The 21019-nt window shown below is 41.8% G+C and overlaps 1 protein-coding gene across 1 annotated transcript in view; it reads right to left on the minus strand.

Annotated features, from left to right (window-relative positions):
- Positions 1-1353: 1353 nt before the first annotated feature.
- Positions 1354-21019, minus strand: part of MYO3A (myosin IIIA) — a 221813-nt gene continuing 202147 nt past the window's right edge. Inside the window, exons 30-33 of the mRNA XM_005865858.2 lie at positions 16742-16848; positions 11438-11478; positions 9987-10130; positions 1354-2011 (exon numbers count right to left, since the gene is read on the minus strand). Of these exons, the coding sequence (XP_005865920.1) occupies positions 1882-2011; positions 9987-10130; positions 11438-11478; positions 16742-16848 (422 nt within the window). The 3' untranslated portion in view covers positions 1354-1881. The remainder of the gene's footprint in view (positions 2012-9986; positions 10131-11437; positions 11479-16741; positions 16849-21019) is intronic.

Genomic DNA, 21019 nt, shown 5'->3' on the forward strand with positions numbered 1-21019 from the left:
GGAAGCTCGGCCTTTAGCCCCAGACCCCTCTCGCGGCCTGAGCGCTGGGTAGGGGCTGAGGGCTGGGCCACCTTCTGTTACGGTTACGGAGATCGCTTCCTCAGGAGCCCCGCCAGTGAGCCGTGTCCTGCGGCGCAGGTTTCGTGGGTGTCTGGGCCCGGCCCCGCCCCGCCGCCCGCCGCAGCTCGGACGCTATCCGCACAGCCCACGGCGCGAACCCAGGGAAAGGGCAGGCCTAGATAGAGTGCACTTGGCCTTGGATCTCAGCCCTGTCTCAGTACGAGGTTGCCCCTCGGGCGCGTCTCATTTGTAAAATTAAGAGTTTGCATGAGTCATCTCTGGGGGCCTGTGAGCGCCCATTCAGTGGGATGGAGAAAACCTTACATCCAGGTGTGACCAAGCGGCACAACATAATCGGCCAGCGCACGTGCCCTCGCCTTCTCCTGGAATAGTTCCCCAAAGTCTCCTGTCTCTGGGCCATGGGTGTAGGAGCCGGGACAAAGCAGATGGTGCAAGCCCCATCCTAGCCAGAACCCTCCTTCCAATCAGTCCTGGATGGAACCACCGCGCCACCCTTCCTATGACCTCTCCTGGTCTCAAAGACACGGAGGGTTTGCTTAATATGCTAATTAGACCCGACGTCCTTCTGGACAAAGGGAGAGGGTGCTGCAGCAGAGGCCCCGCAGCAGAGGCCCCTGGCCCCGTGGAGGCGGTGGGCGGTGGCGGGGCCAAGGCCCTTGCACGAATTTCAAATTTCTAATATATATTATTGATTTCAGAGAGGAAGGGAGAGAGAGAGAGATAGAAACGTTAAGGATGAGAGAGAATCATTGATTGGCTGCCTCCTGCAGCCCCCTACTGGGGATGGAGCCTGCAACCCGGGCATGTGCCCTTGATTCCAATGGAACCTGGGACCCTTCAGTCCGCAGGCTCACACTCTATCCACTGAGCCAAACCGCCTAGGGCCTCTCCATCTTAAATTCACCAAAATTCAGAGCTGGGAGATTGCTTCAAATCTGCAGACGGGGAGAACCTAAAACATCTGACACTTCATTCAGTAGTGGACCAAAAATTTTATAGGCGGGGCCAAAAGAAGCCACAGTGTTTGGGCAGGCTGTGTGTGTGTGTGTGTGTGTGTGTGTGTGTGTGTACAGTGTGTTGGGGGGTTTGGAGATTTGGAGGCCACGTTTGTGTCACAAGTACAGGTTGTAATTTCGTATGAGCCTTTGGGGTGCTGGTGGTGAGTTGTTCGCTGGTGGAAACAGAAGGCGAGGCACCTCGCCCCCCTCCCTCGTCATCCCAGCCTGCACAGCAAGACCACAGGAGCTAGACCTCCCAGGGGAAGACACGGACTCTCCAAGGCACTTCCTTTATTTAGTAACTTAATAACCACGGGAAGGCAAAGCACGAGTTTAAGTTCATCTTCAAAACTTCCCCACATCCTCACGCTTCTCCTCCCACCCAGGATTTATTGTTTTAAGAGACTCAACCCGCCCACGAGTGTGCCTCGGGCTTGGGAGAGGCATTTCCAGGAAGTAGGAACTCTTTGAAGTCGCCCAAAATGAGAGAGGAGGAGGGTCAACGAGAGCTCAGGCGCCTTCCAGTCATCAGAAGGAGTGTGGCAGCCAAGTGAACAAAGAGCTGCATTGGGGGCCAGCGACAGGGGCTGGTGGGCTGGTGGGAGTGGAGGGTGAGGGAGCGCAGCCGGTGGGCGTCGGAAGAGCTCCCAGGTCTTCGCCCTCGGAGCGCCAAAGCTGGCCGGGGCCCTCCATGGAGAGCGCAGTGGGTAGCCCCTGCCAAGATCGGGGTCCAGACTTCAGCGCGTTGGACCCTGCAAGCAGCAGTCTCGGGCACATTACGGCTGCCGCTGTGGCAGAGGGGCTACACCTGCTGGACCAGGCGCCGGCGCTGGGAGGTTTTGCGCAGGAGCCTCCTGTAGTCGTAGGGATTGCTCGAGGGTCCATTCTCCCCCTCCTCCTCCTCCTTCTCGGGATCCTCCACCGCCCAGCACCTGCCAGCGAGACCCAGAGCCCAGCGTCAGTGGCGCCATCACGTGCAGCGCATCCCCGCCCACCCCGAGTTAGCCGAGTCTACACATTCTTCTCCACACATTCCACCATCGTCAGGCATTTGAAAACCGCACAGTTAAGTAATCAGGGTCGTGGTCAAACGGATCTGCGATAATTTTTCTCAGCAGGTTTTCAAAGCTCCTCTAAGCTGAGGAGCAGAAGAGCTGGTGGAACCTGGTGACTTTGTGTTTGAATGACAGCTAAGTAAAGCACCAGAGAATGTGTAGTTCAGAAAGACTAGCTTCTTTGAGCTTGAAATAGCTCACAACCAATAAACAAGTACTTACTTTGGTTGCCTAATAGACAACCATTATTTTGCATTTTTACACTGCTCAAGTGTTTCTTAAAAACTCTCCTGCCAAATCTAACACACCACTGGGTTAGCTACACAGTTGGTGTTAGCCCTGTAGGCGTTTTCAATAAGGCTGTTGGGCCAAATTTCCTACCGCTGGGAAACCCTGCCAATGATTACCTTTGGATTCTACAGCTTTCCCTGGGGAAGCCATGTACACGTAAAAGGCAGCCACGGAGATTCATCCATTTTATGAAGCACCCACTAAGTGTCAGCCACCAGTGCAGGTGATGAGTGAGCAGAAGTCTCTGCTCTCATGGAGTTTATAGTCTAGTATGGGAAAGGACCATAGATAGCTTCTAATACCAGATGGTAAGAGGAGCTAGACAGACCAATTAAGTAGCTAATGGGAAAGAGTGGTGTGTGTGTGTGTGTGTGTGTGTGTGTGTGTGTGTGTGTGTGTGTGTATGTGTGGACAAGCCATTTTCTAGTGGTCAGGAAAGGCTTTTCTAATAAGGTGGCATGTGAGGAGAGAGCTGAAGGAAGGGGAGGAGTGGGCCAGGCAGATTTCTGAGGGAATGACAGTCATTCCAGGATGACAGTCAAACAATGAAAAGTTTCCAAGACTACAGTGTATATATTGTGCTCAAGGAACAGCAAGGAGGCCATTGAGGCTTAAATGGAGCAAGCCAGAGGAAGAATAGCAAGGGATGAGAGCAGGAGGAATGAGGGGATAGTATGGCAGATAATTTAGTGCTTTGAGACCATAGCAAGGACTTGAATATTATTTAGAGTGAGAGAAACATTGGAGAGTTCTGAGCAGAAGAATGATTCCTAAAGGGACCTGACTCTCAGAGAGGAAGTAGGGAGGTCTGTTCAGGCTTCTAGAGGAGGTAAGAAATTGATCAGATTCTGGTCATATTTGGTAGGTAGAACTGAAAGAGTTTGCTGATGGATTGGATATAGGACATAAAGAAAAGGAATTGAGAATGTCCCTAAGGTTTCTGGCTTAATCAACTAGAAAAAGGGGTTGCCATTTGAGATGGGGAAGGCTGCAGAATAGTATTTTTTGGGGGATGGGGGTAAAGATTTTGGTTTTGGTAATACTAAGTTTACTTATTAGATATCCAAGAGGGGGTATTGAATAGGCAGTTGGCTACATAAGTCCTGATTTAGGCTAGATATTTCAGTTCAGGAATTTTAAGTAAATAGATGATACTTAAGTTCTTGAGTGTATATGTTGACAAAGCAAAGGACTGGTACACTCGAATGGTTGAGAGATCAGTGAAATGAGGAAGACTCAGCAAAGGAGAACAATGAGGAGGAGTCAGGGAGGTAGGAAGCAAAGAAAGAGAAGTCCTATCCTGGGGGCAAATGGAAAGAAATGTTTAAAGAAAAAAAGGAGTAATTGTAAAGAAAACATGTTAAATGTTGATAGAGTGAGATAAAGATTGAGAATAGATAATGGCATATGGCAAAATAGAGGTCACTGGTGGCCTTGGCAGAGACATTTTCAGTGGAGTAGTTCAAGAGTGAAGTGGCTCAAGAGAGATTGGGAAGAGAGGACACGGAGGAGGTTGAGTCATTCTCATGTATTACCCTTGCTATAATGTAGAACAGGAACATGAGTGGTTTGGCAGAGGACTGAGTCAAGGGTATATTTTATGATGGGTCCAACTGCATCCTGTTCACAAATTGTCAGGAATGATGTTGTAAAGAGAACAAATGTTCAAGTTGCAGAGAAGAGGGGATAATTACAGGACAGTGTTCTTGAGTAGAGGAAGGAACTGGATTCTGTGCACAAAAGGAAGGTTTGGTCTTACCTGGAGGACAGTCATCCATGCTAAACTGAGGGAGGTATATGAATAAGTGATAGATATGGTGGTGGAAGCATGTATCTGTTCTCTACTATTTTTTTTCTAAGGAAAAGAGGTTGTCTGACAAGAGTGAGTAGATTATGAGGATTTGAAGAGAAAAGAGGAAGTCTGAAAGAATGAACTAGGAAAGTTGCATAATGGATTTTTAGGGAAATGTAGTATTGCAAAATGACTCTTAAGTGCCTGCCTAATGTGTGTGGTCATAAGTTGTAAATGATAATAGACTGCTTTTTAAAAAGCTACATTCAGCTACATGGGTACATGTATAGATTGGGTAGGAAGCTGGGTTTACCCAGCACTGAGGTTTACCAGTTGAATATAACTGAAGGAGAAAGGGGCAAGGTCATTGAAGGTATATGCAAATGAGTGAAAATACTGACCAGCTAGAAAGAAAAAACTAGAATTTCTGCAGATGGAATAGGCCTTTATTCTAGCCCACTCTGAATACATTTTTTAAAAGTATTTAAAAAAAGAAATCCTTTGGGTTTTGCACAACAAAGGAAATTATCAACAAAACAAAAAGACAATGACTGAATGGGAAAACATATTCACCAATGATACACTTGATAATGGGTTCATATCCAAAATTTATAAAGAACTCATACAATTCACCATCAAAAAAAACCCCAAAAACAATCCAATTAAAAGTAGAGAATCTAAAAATATACTTATCCAAAGAGAACATACAAATGGCCAATAGACATATGAAAAGATGCTCAATGTCACTAGTCATTAAAGAAATGCAAATGAAAACCAAAATGAGATATTACCTCACACCTGTCAGAATGGCTACCATCAATAAATCAACGAACAGCAAGTGTTAGTGAGGATATGGAGAAAAGCGAACCCTTGTGCACTGTTGATGGGAAGACAGATTGGTGCAGTCACTACGGAAAACCGTATTGAAGGTCCTCAAAAAAAATTACAAATGGACCTGCCTTATGACTCAGTGATTCCACATCCCAAGAAACCAAAACACTGATTTGAAAGAATATATGCATTCCTACATTCATGCAGTGTTATTTACAATAGCAAAGATTTGGAAGCAGCCCAAGTGCCCATCAGTAAATGAGTACATATAAAAGCTGTGGTACATTTACACAATGGAATACTACTCAGCCATAAAAAGGATAAAATCTTATCATTTGTGACAACATGGATGGACCAAGAGGGTATTAAGCTAAGTGAAACAAGCCAGTCAGGGAAAGACAAATATCATATGATCTCACGTATATGTGGAATATAATGAATAAAATAAACTGACAAATAAAATAGAAATAGGTATCATAGATACAGAAAACAGACTGATGGTTGCCAGATGGAAGGGAGCTTGGGGCACTGGGTGAAAAAGATGAAGAGATTAAAAAGTACAAATTGGCAGTTATAAAATAGTCATGGGGATGTATTGTAGAGCATAAGGAATATAGTAAAAAATACTGTTTTAACTATGTATGGTGCCAGGTGAGTACTAGAAACATTGGGGGGAACACTTTGTAAAGTTTTATGATTATCTAAGCATCATGCTGTACACCTGAAACTAATCTATATAATAAAATCCTAAGCGGCCATTATGGTGGAATGACCAGAATGACCAGTCGCTATGATGTGCACTGACCACCAGGGGGCAGATGTTCAATGCAGGAGCTGCCCCCTGGTGGTCAGTGCACTCCCACTGCGCTGCTCAGGCAGAAGCCAGGCTCACAGCTGGCGAACGCAGCGGTGGTGGTGGGAGCCTCTCCTGCCTCCATGGTAGTGCTTAAGGAGTAGTAAGGAGCAAGCAGGCAGGTGGTAAGGAGTGAGGGATACCGGATTGTGAGAGGGTACAGGCCAGGCATGAATTTTGTGCACTGAGCCTCTAGTATAAAATAACATTGAATGTAAACTGTACTTGAAAATTGGAAAAAAAAGAAAAAGAAAAAGAAAGAAACCTTTGGGAAGGTCTTTTAGGGCATCATGAGCTCAGTGGATATTTGACAGGGAAGGACTTTGGGTGGTACCTATGGGGAGGATCTTGGGTAACTGACTTGAAATCTCATTACTGTTCATCTCATTTCTGGTAAAAGAATATTGAGGATCAACTATCTGCCAGGTACATGACATACATTATCTTTAATTCTAAAGACAGCATGACAAAACCTTAGTTTTTCTTATCCTCAATCTATAAATGAGAAAATTCTAGTTGATATGTGCTGGGGTCCAACCCCAGCAGGTCCAGGGGTCCCCAAAGGTGTGGACGGAGTCAGCGAATAAGGAATGATATGGAGACAGCCTTCAGTTGATCAGCAGCCTAGTCAGGACCTCTAGCCAGGATCTCCAGCCAAAGTTCTGGGGGGATCTCCAGCGAAGTTCTGGTTAGGATCTGATGTTTATTGTCTTGTTACATCTGTATTTATACCAGTCGATTTTAATCCTGTCAATTTCTATTGCAAAGGTTAGGGCGTTTCTTATCTCCATTCCAGGGAGTAAAGATTATGTAGCTTAAGCATGATTGTTTGTAGTTAAAGTGATTAACTACCCGCCTGGCACTTAGTTAAGGGGTTGTATCCCCTCCCTAACCTCAGGGAAAAATCCCCACCTGGGGAAACAACCTTTCTCGGAGAGGTGACCTTGGTTAAAACACATGGCGCTAAGGAGAGCAAACATATTAAGAACAATATGCTATATATGCCAGGTCCCTTGAAACATATGCTGTGCAGATGTTTCTTTCCTGCAGCGACTGTGTCAAGCAGCAAGGATGGACTGGCTTCTGGCAGATATGACTAATGAGGAATGGAGTGGGGTTTCAAATTCAGGTCTAGAGCACTTAGATCTCATACTTTCCCAACTGTATCCCTTTGCCTCTTTTCTGCTGACACTTCTTTCATAATTCTCCTAACCCTAAAATGAGGAACTCTTGTTCCATTTTATGTCCCCACCCTTCCCCTCCCATCCTCCCTATATCTTCTTGTCCAAATGAAAACCAACTATGACTTAAATACCCTATATTACTCTCTATTGCTTAACAGAGACTCCACTACTTCCTGTCTTAGTATTAGCTAAGGAGACATCAGTTCTCTTGTTGCTCTCTAATGCTATTCTCTAATCACTGACTACCTGCCACCATTTTTATTCATTATGAGACTCTTAACTCATCATTGCTGTTCCTGATTCCCAGATCTACTCACACCTTCCTGGGTTATATCAGTACTTGGTGTGTGTGTGTGTGTGTGTGTGTGTGTGTAATACATATTCTACAATAATTTAATATATAATATGATTTATATTCTTTCTGTAGTACTAACACCATCCAACTTTTAGTTTAGACTCAAGTTTCTCTAACTGTCCTAAGTGTCCTTTAGAGCTGTTTTTCTGCATTGTTTTTTATTTTAAATTCAGGATCCTATCAAGATTTACCTAGTGTCTTTGGGTATTTTTTAAAATCCTCACCCGAGGATATGTTTTTCATTGATTTTAGAGATAGAAGAAGGAAGAGCGAGAGAGAAACATGGAGTGGTTGCCTCCCATAGGTTCCCCAACTGGGGGTCAAACTTGAAATCGAGTATGTGCCCTGACCTGGAATCAAACCTAAGACCCTTGGGTGCATGGGATTATGCTCCAAGGGACTGCGTCCCACTGGCCAGGGCCATTTAAATGTTTTGTCTCTTTAAGCTTCTTTAATTTAGAAAATCCCATCTCAGAGTCACCTTGTTCAGCTTTGTTAGATCAATATACGTTCTCTCTAGAATCAAGTTCCTTCAATGTAAGGGTCACATTTCATGCACCAATGTACTACTACCCCTTCCTCAAACACCCTGGGTGGGGGGCGGGTGGGGGGGCTGTTGCTTTGGGAGGCGATACAGAGCAGTGGTTAAGGTCCTTGACTCTAAACTCAAGAAGGCCCATGTTCAAATTCTGGCTTCATCAATTATTGTTTAGGTGAGTATTTTCAGTCACTAAACTTGTAGACTTAGCCTTCTCATCTATAAAACGGGGCAATATTAGTAACTGCCTCAGAAGGTTGCTATGATGATCAAATGAGATATTAGCATAGTGCTTAACCCAAGGTAAGCACTCAACCAATACTAGCTTTTAGCATTCTTATTCTAATGAGCATTAACTACACATTCACAGACACTACTAGAATACCAGGCAATACTTCAGGGATGTAATGCTTTTAGAGCATGTGTGTGTCTGCCAGTGGAGAAAGGGGGAAAATACACTGGAGGGGAGGCAGACTGGGTTGTTAAAATGGGAAGCAGGTAAGTAGGTGAAAAGCAATTTGAGCAGGGAGTAGAAAACACTTGGATTTTGGTTCACTAACTCGATGTGTGACTTTGGGAAAGTCACTAAATCTTTCTGGCACTTGGTATTCTCCTGTTTAGAACTCTGTGGTTAGACTGAAACATCTCTAAGCTCTAACACATTACAGTTCTTGATCCCAAGATGAAAGAATGCATCCTCTTTTAGGTACAAGGAGAAGAAATCATAGTTCGGGTAGATTCTGGAAAAGCAAGTAGAGATGGTAATAGTCTTTAAGGACCGCCTCTCCTATGCCACATCTAGTGTTAAGCGCTTCATATACATCATTTCATTAATTTTTATGACAACATGGTGAGGCAGTTATTAGTAAATCCCTTTGCAGATGTGGAAACGGGAGCTTAAAGAGGTCCAGGAACATAAGCAAGGTCACTCAACTACTAAGTAGCAGAGTCAGGATCCAAGTCTGAGATGGTCTGACTCTAAAGCAGTGGATATCAACCTGTGGGTCGTGACCCCTTTGGGGGTCGAACAACCCTTTCACAGGGGTCGCCTAAATACATCCTGCATATCAGATATTTACATTACAATTCATAACAGTAGCAAAATTACAGCTGTGAAGTAGCAACGAAAATAATGTTATGGTTGGGGGTCACCACAACATGAGGAACTGTATTAAAGGGTGGTGGCATTAGGAAGGTTGAGAACCACTGCTCTAAAGCCTCTTCTCTCACGCACCATCTCACACTGTGGAAGACTGGTGCAGGGCCCTGAGTGGCCCAGGTTGCTAGGGTGTTCGTTTAGGATTTTAGAAAAACAGCTTTTCATGGCTTGTCATTGCTCCCATTTCTCATACACCACGTTACCATCTTATTATGTGCCCTCAATTTTACAACTTCATGAAGAATTTCTGGGGAAAGAAAAAAATTTTACCAAGGTAGTAAGTAAAGTACAAACTGTTTGTTACTTGAAATGAAAGCCGGTGGCAAAGTGAGAGAATAAATCCAAAATACCAGGTACATATTTCCATATGAATCTTTCTCCCAAATATTGGTTTGGTCTGACATCACTGATTCTGAAAAACTAGTGATTAAACTAGTGATTAAAATTACATTGGTTTGAGGTTAACTTTACACGGCATAACTGAGAAACTAGTGATTAAAATTACATTGGTTTGAGGTTAACTACATTTTGAATGTGGTTAATTGCTTATGGTTAATATGACCATAAATTTATCATCCAAACTGAGATACTTTTAAAGGCAGGGGGGCTGTAATTAATGATTACAAAAAATAGGTATAAACTAGGATTGTGCTAGAAAAACTGGGATGTCTGATTACCCTACTATAATATTTACAGTTTTACTTTTAAACAACATATTAATCATAAGATGCAATATTCAGTAAGTGCTTTGTCATTAAATGATTTGTCATACATAAAATGAAAGTGCTTTAGAAATGGGATTGTGAGTATAAAATTGAAAATGCTATGCTTTAATGTGAAGTTTATTACCTTCCATCAGCCTTAAAACATTGATTCTGGAGTTCTCTCTGTTGTCTTCGTTCTTGTAAACTAGGGTTATGTTCCTTTGGTCCAGAATGATTGGGCAAAAATTCCTTATAATAGAAATCTTCCAAATCTAATAATTTTCCCTGACTGTAAATGAACACACAAACACACCACAGGATCAATTGAATTTTCTATTAACTTACAGGACACTTGCTTTCTTTTTAAAAAGTATTTACTGTAATTTAAGAGTAACACATACATGTCAATAGAAATAGGAGGAGTCTTGAAATGTGCAAAAATAGCATATACTATAATTTAAAGAGAAAAACAAAACCTTTTCCCTCTTACCTTTAAGAGAACACTGGCTGCTGGAGGGGACTGTCCTGGTTCTGTCGCCTTCAACTTGACACAGCATTAGTGGTTACTAATAGCCAGTGAGTACAATGTTCCAGCTTGGCTAGACTAAGTCAGGGATCACAACAGACCCTTGGGCCACTTGGGCTATGTACTAACATAGCATTTTCCAATTTTATCAATCATCAATACACTGATGTACACAATGTGTCTTGCTCTTACCTTATTCCTTTACAGCTAACCTTCTGTCCTCCCCCTACCCGTTGGTCTTTTGGGAATCATTTTTTGTGTATGCGCTAGATTTTAGTTCCTGCCCATGGGTTGTGCCCTCAACCATTGTAATTCTTGGATCTACTCTGACTGCGGTTCCTGTGCCTGTGGTGCTCAGCATCTGTAGGACTCAGATGAGGTCACCAGGGACAGGTCTGGACAACTACCAGGTGCTACAGTGCTTCTGGGGAAAAGTGCTTTTCAAGTTACAGATGCCAATGTATAAATTAACTTTTATAAATTAAGAATTCTGCATCCACTCATGCCTAACAAAAGAACCTGCAATTGTAATTAACACTGTCTGGACATTAGTTGATTGAAATAGTGGCAAAATATTAAAATAGTAAAGTTCTGGCTGGCTGAAATACTATAGGTAAAGGGGACCCGTGTGAATTTAAGTGTGCCACACCTGCAGGTGACACAAACCCTATCTTCCTAACAAGTCCGTAAAAGTGAGATTTAGCATGTTTTGTCTTCAAGAACAGAAAGCAAAAAGGAGTTTGGGGAAAGAAAGTTCATGGGCATGGGCATGTTCAAATTGCCCAATCAAAACCATATCAATGGACCAAGAAAGGCAAATTCTGGATTGTGACAGTACAATTCATGCAAAACTATTTGAGTTCTTACTGTATGCTTTGCACTGTGCTAGCTCAGTGTATTGCCAGTAGACAAGATCTTAAACCACATATAGGCATTCATAATATAAATGCATTGAGAGCACACTACTTTCCAAATCTATCCACATAAAACTGGTGATTATTAATCTAATTTGAACATACAGATTTATATTTTGGTTTGATAACTTGTTGAAATCTAGAAAAAATAATTACCTATCTTTCCTTGGTCTTCGTTTTTCTTCTTGGATTGACTTCTAAAGGGAATAGAATAATTTTAAAAATCTCTATATATTAATGTCTTAATGTAATATAATTTGTATATTACTATAATCTTAATAAATAAATACATTTGTTCCTATAAAGCTAACTTAACAATAAACAAGTGGATACAATATTTTTAAGATCTGAAGTAATATAATTTACTCATATTTTACTAATTGTGAATTTGTGATTATTTTTACCAGCACTAGACTGAAATTAATCTTTGCATTCCATACAAAAAAAAGAGTTCACCACAGTGACCACTATACACAGACTATATAACGTCTATCTACCTACAAATGGGAGGGGGCGGGGGGAGTCAGAATTTCCTGAAAATCCATTTCTTCACAAATGCAGTTGTGACTTAGGCAGATAATTAGGCTACTTTGTGGTCTTGTTTCTATGCCACCCTTGTCTGCAGGTATAGCAGATGGGCGGGCATGAGGGCAGCTGCAACAGTTCACGGGCCAATGAAATTGACTTCACTAACGATAGGAGTCCATTTATGGCATAAAAGTAGCAGCACAGATGATACCTATGTTCATTTGCAAAATGTTTTCAAGTTGAGAACTTTATCGAGGCAAAAATGAGAATATTTAAGTATAGGTGTGATTAGATATTTTTTAATCAATACTTAGATTTGAACTCTAGCAAAATGGTGCTTTACCTTACATACAAAGCAATATCCTCTTTGGTACTGTAACACTATTAATGGGTTGCACTGTGTGCTAGCTCAATATATTTGAACATGTATTTACATGCTGCAAGAGCAAATACATCTCTTAGGCTGAGGAAACAATACCAGAGTCACCTTGATCAAGCCAAAGATGTTATCATTGTGGAAACCCTAATGCAGACATCAACTTGGCTGGTACCATAAAAGTGCAAAATAATAAAAATGGCAATTAATAATGGTTTGTAAGGACTAAGGGTTTTCCCAGTATTTATAGACACACAATCATTTTTTCTCATGATTCATCATTTGCAATAAACTAAAATGTTGGATGAGTCAAACAGTTCATAGTTTCTTTCATTTTCATTGGTTGTCATTTTAGTGGATGGATGAGGCAGAAGTAATGCTTAAATGCATCAAGTCTGGGAGTGGACCTTTCAGGAAATAACAATGTAAGGGGCAGGACACCAATTACATTCCTGTCCTCCTTCCCATTTCCTATTACTTCACATTCTTGACCCAATGCCCTAGGCTAGGAGGTGCTTAGAAATAATTGTATTACCAGCAAAGGTACAATGGCCCCTAGTGGTCCAGTTAATGATCCCTGGGACCGGGGTGGTGTTTGCTGTGGTTGCTGTTGTTGTTTAATATGACAGAGGTCCTGTCTCCTTGATCCATTGTCTGAAAAAAAGTCTGTTTTGCTCTTGGTAACAATTTTCTACAATCCAAAATTATGCTGAAATGATAGCATGATGTTGTGTGGCAGAGCTCCCCTTTATACAACCAAGAATGAAATAACGTTCTGCCTTTGAATTCCCAAGCTGGCCAGAAGTCCCCCTCCCCCTTTTTAAACCTCACCTAAGGATATGTTTTTATTGATTTTTTTTTTTTTAGAGAAGGGAGAGAGAGAAAAAAACACATTAATGTGAGAGAGAAACATCAATCAGCTGCCTCCTGTACGCACCCTGACCGGGGGATCGAACCCACAAGATTTTTTTTTTATTGTTTTTTTTTTTTTAGAGACAGAGGAAGGGAGATAGAGAGAAAGAGAAATTTCAGTCGGTTGCCTCCTATACGTGCCCCAACCGGGGATTGAACCTGAAACCTTTTGGTGTACTGGACATGCTCCAACCAACTGAGCCACCAGTCCAGGGCAACCCCTCTTAATTCTGTATCGCCTTTTCTCCTGGGAGGTAGTGTGTGTGAGCTGGCTCTCAATTACAGGAATTCTTAGAAGAGGAAACACTGTCCAGGCTTTACTTCACTCTCGCCTGTGTTAGGATATTCTAATGAAATGTAATTCCATTATAAAAATTTCCAAAAATTATTTAAGATGGTTTATAATAGAAGCAATTATACAATCAAGGTAATCAAACATAAGTTGTAAATAAGAAAGGAGGACAAAAATGAAATGTGTTAAGATGGAGCCTTAGGGTTGGTCTCTTAGATTCCTAGAGGCTAAGTCCAAAAGGGAAGCATGAAACTACATTCTTTATCATAAAGAAGGAAGCACATTGTGCTTCATGGGAGGGAATTTAATATAAAGTTTAACCCATGGAACTTTATATTAGGGGCATTTATTGCTAAAACAAATAATGTTTTCAATTATAGTTTTGAAATTACAAATTACCAAATTGAAATCTTAAATGAAAATAAAGAAGCAAATGTCCTATGGCAGTTTCTTAAGGAACCACAGTGAAGAAGAAAGACAAGGAGACAACGAGGACTCAAGGAGATTTTCCCTTGAGGGTGTTTCTCAAGGGCCCTTTGAAAGAACAGAGGTCTTAGCTCAGAGGACTTGGAAGACTCAGCTCCACCACACTCCTTCCCCTCCAACCTGACGTAAAGAAATACGTTTTATAATGAAACTTTAAATTTCACAGCTATTATATCATGGTGGACACAGTTTTACATTCCTTTTTGAAATACACTGTATATTTAGAAGTCTTCACAAGGATAAAGAAAGTAGACAAATCATAGGGGGAAAAAGATCTTGGAATGGCCAAATGCCTACTGCTATCGTCAGGAAAGGTACTGGAGAAAATAATGAAACTGGAAGGCCTTCAGAATTATGTGGTCAGTTACTTTTCTTCAGGAAACTGTTGGCCCTGAGTCGGTTTTGCTGGCTGCCCAGCTTCTGCGTGTTACAGCAGCCCCACACGCCATTACAGTGGGGTGTGCAATCCCAGCTAAGGTTCTCCCCTCCACAGGCATGCTTCTTAGGCTCAGCCTGCTCTTATTTTGGACACAACTATGGCAACATTTCCCAGATGTAAGAGATGAGGAGCATCAAATCATAGAAGAGAGCTGGTATTGATGTTAAGACAGTCAGAACGGCTGTAGTAAGAACTGACATTCAAGGAGAAACACAAGCTATAAAAATAGGTAAAACAACTGAAAGCACAGCTGTCTACGATAAGCAGGTGTAGGGAAATAATTTTCACAGCTCAGCAGCTCCATAAATATTTATAAATGCTCTGAGAAAATGAAGCAGGGCCATGGGACACAGAGTGATGGGTGCTGCCTTAGACATGGTGGTCAGGGAGCCTCGCTGATAAACATGGATCTGAATAAAGTACTAACATTGCTGCTCACTGCAGTGACCTTGGGTCATCAAGAAAAGGTTAAAATGTGCATTATAATATATTTCAGAAAGAGTTTCATGAAAACCACTTAAAATTACAGTGTTTCGATGGATAAAGGAAAGTTGTTTTTTTAATGTTTTCATTGATTTTTAGAGAGAGAGGAAGGAAGAGGAAGAGAGAGAGAGAGAAACATCGATGTGAGAGAAACATAGGTAGGCTGCCTCCCGAACACAACCCAAGCATGTGCCCAGAGCCGGTGATCTCTTGGTGCATGAGATGATGCTCAACCAATTGAGCCTCACCGGGTAGGGCAAGGGAATGTTTTGACGAGTAAAGGGAGTGGGACCTCATCATTTCTGTAAATTTCACCTATGTGTGGCGCCTGAACTCAAGTAAGGGCCAGGTGAATATGAAAACATGGTGTGTTTTCACTTATAATAATAAACTAGTTTTCTGTGTTTTATTTTTCACTGAAGCCACAGATTTAAAGACTCGGGGTTATACAAAGGATTCCAGTCACTATGGTAATAAGTCAAGATGTATTAAAACACTGTATATTCATTAAAAAAATAATTGTTCAATGACAATGTAAGCTTTTGGGGGGCAGGGACTCATTTGTGGAGGCTCAGAATCTGCTCCACTCTGACTGGTTGACTATTAGTCATAAACATTCCTCCTTATTTCAAAGTCTCTTATAATTTCTCATCTCGAGAATAGTATCTGTTTTTTTAAAAATATATTTTATTGATTTTTTACAGAGAGGAAGGGAGAGGGATAGAGAGTTAGAAACATTGATGAGAGAGAAACATCCATCAGCTGCCTCCTGCACACACCCCACTGGGGATGTGCCCGCAACCAAGGTACATGCCCCTGACCGGAATCGAACCCGGGACCCTTCAGTCTGCAGGCCAACACTCCATCCACTGAGCCAAACTGGTTAGGGCAGTATCTGTTGCTGAAGTCACTGTAGCCAATTGCCATTTCAGTGGCAATTAGTAAAGGTTATTGAGCATCATGTTTGGTACTTTCTAATTTTGTGCTCTGCTATTCAGCTTCAGAAGGAGTCTTGCCTTCATGCTGAGGGAGCTGCTGAGCTATAAAGGGACTATCAAGGGAGGAACACGATCAAATTGACAGTTTAGAGAAATTTGCTCACATGGGCTACAGAGGCTGAGATCAGAAGCCCTTAGCTGGGGCCTAAAGCATTGCGGGTGAAGAATGATGATGGTCTGAAATAGGGCTGTTGCTGTGAGAGTAGAGGAGGCGTTGCTGGTAGAAGCCACACTTCAGATTGAATGGTCATATATGAGAGAGGGCGAGGTCCAGGGTGACACCAGGTTCTTGGCTTAGCAAACCAAGCGGATGATGGCATCATTCACAGAGAACAGGAACATGAGAGGAAGAGGAGGCTGGCAGGGGGGATGCCAATGAGCTCACATGGTGCCCACAGTGAGTGAGAGGACCTCAGTGCAATGAATGACCTTGACAGCTAAGAAGTGCCCTATCTGTGTCTCAGAGTCCTGATCTGTGAGATGGAAATGCCCCTGTAAAGCTGTTTCTAGGATTAGATATCCCAATGCACGTGAACATACCTCAGTCCAGGCCTGGGATTTAAAAGGTGCCTAATAAATGCCTCTTTTTCCTTCCTTTCTTCCATTTTCACCTAACCTCACCCATTCACATTCAGGTCCCTCTCAGGAGAGCTCCTGCTACGACACAGTTCTCTTTCTGGGTTAATGTTTGCATATCAGCTCAGATGAACAGACCAGCAGAGAAAACTGCTGGGAGGCCATGGGGTTACAGGACTGGGGGAGAGGCCTGGGAGGTGAGGATGGCTGGAGGATAGCCACGTGCCCAGGTCCTCAGCCAGGGACGGGGCAGGAAAGCCGAAACTGATGGGAGTCTCCCTTTTAGAGTCCTCCCTTTGGACAGGCCTAGTGTGGACACGGTTTTGTGGATGCTATGGCTCCCATCTGATAATAAGAGTGAGCCACTTACATGTAGTAGATAATAGTATGTGCAGTCTTCAGGGTTATTTAATGTTTTGGGTTTCCGGGGCCGTCTTGGGGGTCTCAATATTTTTGGCTCCTCTCCTTTAGAAACACCTACAAGAAAGGTGATCATAAACAAGTATTCAATTACAAAGACTATCATCAAGCAATGCCTTCCTTTTGGGATAAATAAAAAGTAATATATGCACTACTGTGGCTAAAGCTGGGAGAAAGAGGAAATACCTTTTCCCCCCAACCAACCCTCATCATATTCCTCACCATGTGCTTCCTTCCAGTTGTCTGGTGGCATATGACTTTGAGAGTTAAGGGGGAGAAGGGAAAGGGAAGACAAGAAATGCATAGTCTGGTGATGTGGAATAGTGTACTGCAGTTCAAAAGGTAGATGGGGAGACAGAGCTGCTAAAAATCTTTTAAAACGGGTATAATGCTCATAGAATTTTGCTCCTCCCCCGCCCCCCTGCCAGATTCACACATCCACCTGTCCATCTAAGACCTGCCTGATTTTCACTTTAAGGTACCACCTCATGTTATGGCCCAAACAAGGACTCTTTCTACAAGCCTAATCAACCCTTTTGCCAAAATTTAGAATTTTCAGACCTGACTTTAAAAACCATGACCAAGAAAGAATAAAGTTTGTCATTCTTTTCTGCCTCGTCTGTCACTATAGCCAAGTTCTCAAATGGTTGCAACATCATCAGAGCATGCTTGGTTGTTAGTGATCATAGGTGGCTTTATATTTACAGAGATAATAGGCTTTTCATAAAGTATTCCTATTTTTCATGATTCTTGACACTCCATCCTCTGACTGCAATTGTGCAGGAATGTCTGCTTGATAGAATATAAGGATCAGGCTGGAAAAGGGTCATGGGTGCTTATTGGAAAACACTACTTTAAACGGATACTTGAGCATACATTTCTTAGCTGAAATGTAAAGGTATTAACAGATCATTTTTGTGTATATTAAGGGGACAGGAATCATCTCTGATTCTTATATAAGAATACACAGAGAAACTGAATTGCTCCAAACCAAAACGAATCAAAGCAAGTCAAACAGAAACAAGTCAATGAATACTTAATAGTTACTATGTGTAAACAACTGTGGCTGGCAGTGTAAATCAGGTTCAACCAGATGGAGAAGCCACATGGGTGTCTGACTTTCTAGTCCCTTGTTCGACCCACTAGGTGAACATACTGATCACAGCAGCATTCATAGTCTAATGTCATCTAGCTCATTCATTTTAAAATATACGGGAAATTCTGGGTGACAAAGATACATCAATAGTTGAGAGTACTTCCTAGAGATTTAATGCATAGAACAACGCTAATCAGAGAAAACCATGACAATCTTACATTACCATTTTAAAAAATAAAACAAAGGAAAATGAGGTCTTTATTACTGAGACCATGTTAAATAGAGATTAGTAATAGACTAAGGAGTGACACACTTTTCCAACCAATCCCTGGAAGTTCATCTCCCATTCTCTCTCTCCCTTCCTCTCCACAGGAATAGACAGTGTAGAGAATTTAGATATCGAAGCCCTGTCAGCATCCTATCTTGCACTGTAACAGGCACAAGAAGAGATGGTAAAACCTGAATTCTTGCCACCACCATACACAGTATTTTTTATAAATTAGTTTCCTTCTCTTTGCTTATCATCTGTCCCAGTGCTGATTAATAAACAGCTTCTATTGACTCTTACAAAGTGTTATTTAGAAATGTATTGGTCATATTCACTTATATTACTCATTTGAATCTGAACGGAAGGAAACATAAAAAGACAGTATTAAATTATTATGGTTTCAGAAACATGAAAGTGACCTGTGACTAAATTTAAAAAAATTAAATTTATTTTAGAGAGAGGAAAGGAGAGAGAGAGAGAGAGAGAGAGAGAGAGAGAGAGAGAGAGAGAGATGTGAGAGAGAAACATCATTGCATCATAATGGGTTGCCTCCCACACATGTACCAACCCGGGGTGGGGGTGGGGTGGGGAGGGGAATCAAATCCCCACAACCTCCTTATATGCTCTGAGGGAGTGGAATACACCACCTTTCAGTGTATGGTGAATGGGATGATGCTCCAAACAACTGAGCCACAGTGGCCAGGGCAACCTGAGACTAAATTTTAACTTGACTGTTAATTTTATTAAGTCTGAATTAAAGTATCAGAACATTATTATTGAAATGAAGATTAATTAATTTGAAAATGACAAGGAATTTCAATAAATGCTAGGAGAGTATCTGGGAATAAAAGAAGTCTTGCTCTTGTCTCCATTTTCTCATCAAACTTTCCCCATTCACTCTGATTTCTATTATAAGACTCTATTGAAGTTGCCTTCTAGAAGCCCAAGGGTGAACACTTTATTGACAAATCAAACGCCCTTTATCTGTCCTTATTATCTCTCAGCACATCATTTAACATTACTGACCGCTCCTTGCCTTCATGATTGAGGATGAGGTTTCTGAGGGAATACAAAGGTAAGTATTCCTGGCACTTAAGGAAAAGCTGGACACATAGTAAATGCTTAATAAGTTTGCTGGATGAGTAAATGATCCCTTTGCCTCTGGATTCAGTCCCCCCTCTCTTAGCTCTGTATACTTCCCACAGTGCTCTCCACACTGACCACTGCCTAATGCACACCTCAGGTTTGACCCTCTCAGCCCTCTAGATGTCCTGCCCTAATTCCTTACTGGGTACTTCCATCTCAAACGCTCAGACTCAAAAGGACCAGTGGCTGCCTTTCTTCTCCACCTAGAGTTCTGCATACCACAGGCTCAATGGTACTATTATTTCTGTCCCCCACTAGGTTCAAAATACTGATGTCACCTTGTCTTATAATCCTCAACTTCTGTCAATGCTGAAATGGGATTTCAGGAAGGAAAATCTGGTTTTCATTTGTGAGAAATTTCATTAAAAATTTTTTTGAAGCTTCTTTTTACTTCCTTAAGCCTAAACTTCTAAATCCAGATGATTTCAATCAGCAGTTTGAACTTGATCTTCCACTTCCCCCCAAAATTATCTTCCCTGGTCAGCCTAGTTACCTCATAGGAACCCTGACACGCCATGTTTATAGCTATGACTTTATTTATTCTCATCTTCTCACAGCAAGACTGCAATCTCCCGCCTCCTTCAGTGCCCACCTCCAGGCCTCTCTCTTCCATGATGCTCTCACTAACTGTCCAGTGACCTCCCTCTCATGTGAACACTTATAGGCTGAACAAATCATTTGAAACATGTTATGGGCTGAATTATGTTTCCTCAAAATTCATATGTTGAATTTCTAAGCTCCAGTACCTCAGAATATGACCATATTTAGAGAAAGGGTCTTTAAAGTGAGGTCATATGGGTGGGCACTAATCCAATAGGACTAGAGTCCTTATAAAAGGAGATAAGAACACAGACACAGCAGAAGGATGATGACGGAAAGACACAGGGAGAAGACAGCCATCTACAAGCCAAGGAGAGAGGCCTCAGAAGAAACCAGCCTTGCCAATACCTTGATTTTGAACTTCTAGCCTCCAGAACTACAAGGAAATAAACTTCTGTAGTTTAAGCCGCCCAGTCTGTGGAACATTGTGATGGTAGCCCTGGCAAAATGTATAAAACCTTACTATTTTTAACCTGTGATTTGTTTTTTCTAAATAATGAGGCTGTATATTTTGGGACAATGGGGATCATGACTCAGGTTTTCATGCCCTCCTGCCTTGCCAGTGGTGGTCTGCAGGTGCCAGGTGTTGGATGGATTCTGTCTTAGCTTAGAGACACAGTGCTAAGTGAAGAGTAGACAAACAATGTACTTTTGTTAACTGAATCTCTATTGTCATTAGATATAAAGTTAAATTCCTGATGCTTTAAAGAAAAATGTAAATTAAAAAACCAATAAAACCCTTGAAAGAGAACCCAGAGGCTTCATGAACAATCTAGGGGTACACATGTCTTAACCAAAACTCAGAAGTCATAAAATGGTAGATATAGCTGCCTATTAAAAATATATGAAAGCCTTAACATGTCAATGAAGTCAAAAGAGACAAGGTAAATTTAGAAAACCACATGTATAGCACAGATGCCAAATAAGGGGGTGATATTTCTAATATACAAGAGGAAAAGCAAATGACTATAAAAATAAAGACCAACAGAAAAATGGGCAAAAGATATAAACAGGAAAGTCAAGATGAGCAAATCCAAAAGGCCAATAAGCACGGAAGACAGCTGAGCTTACTAGCAGACATATATATATATAAATGGGGAGAGGAGACAGAGCTCAAT

This window comes from Myotis brandtii, unplaced genomic scaffold, assembly GCF_000412655.1.
Source record: "Myotis brandtii unplaced genomic scaffold, ASM41265v1 scaffold215, whole genome shotgun sequence".
Lineage (NCBI taxonomy): Eukaryota > Metazoa > Chordata > Mammalia > Chiroptera > Vespertilionidae > Myotis > Myotis brandtii.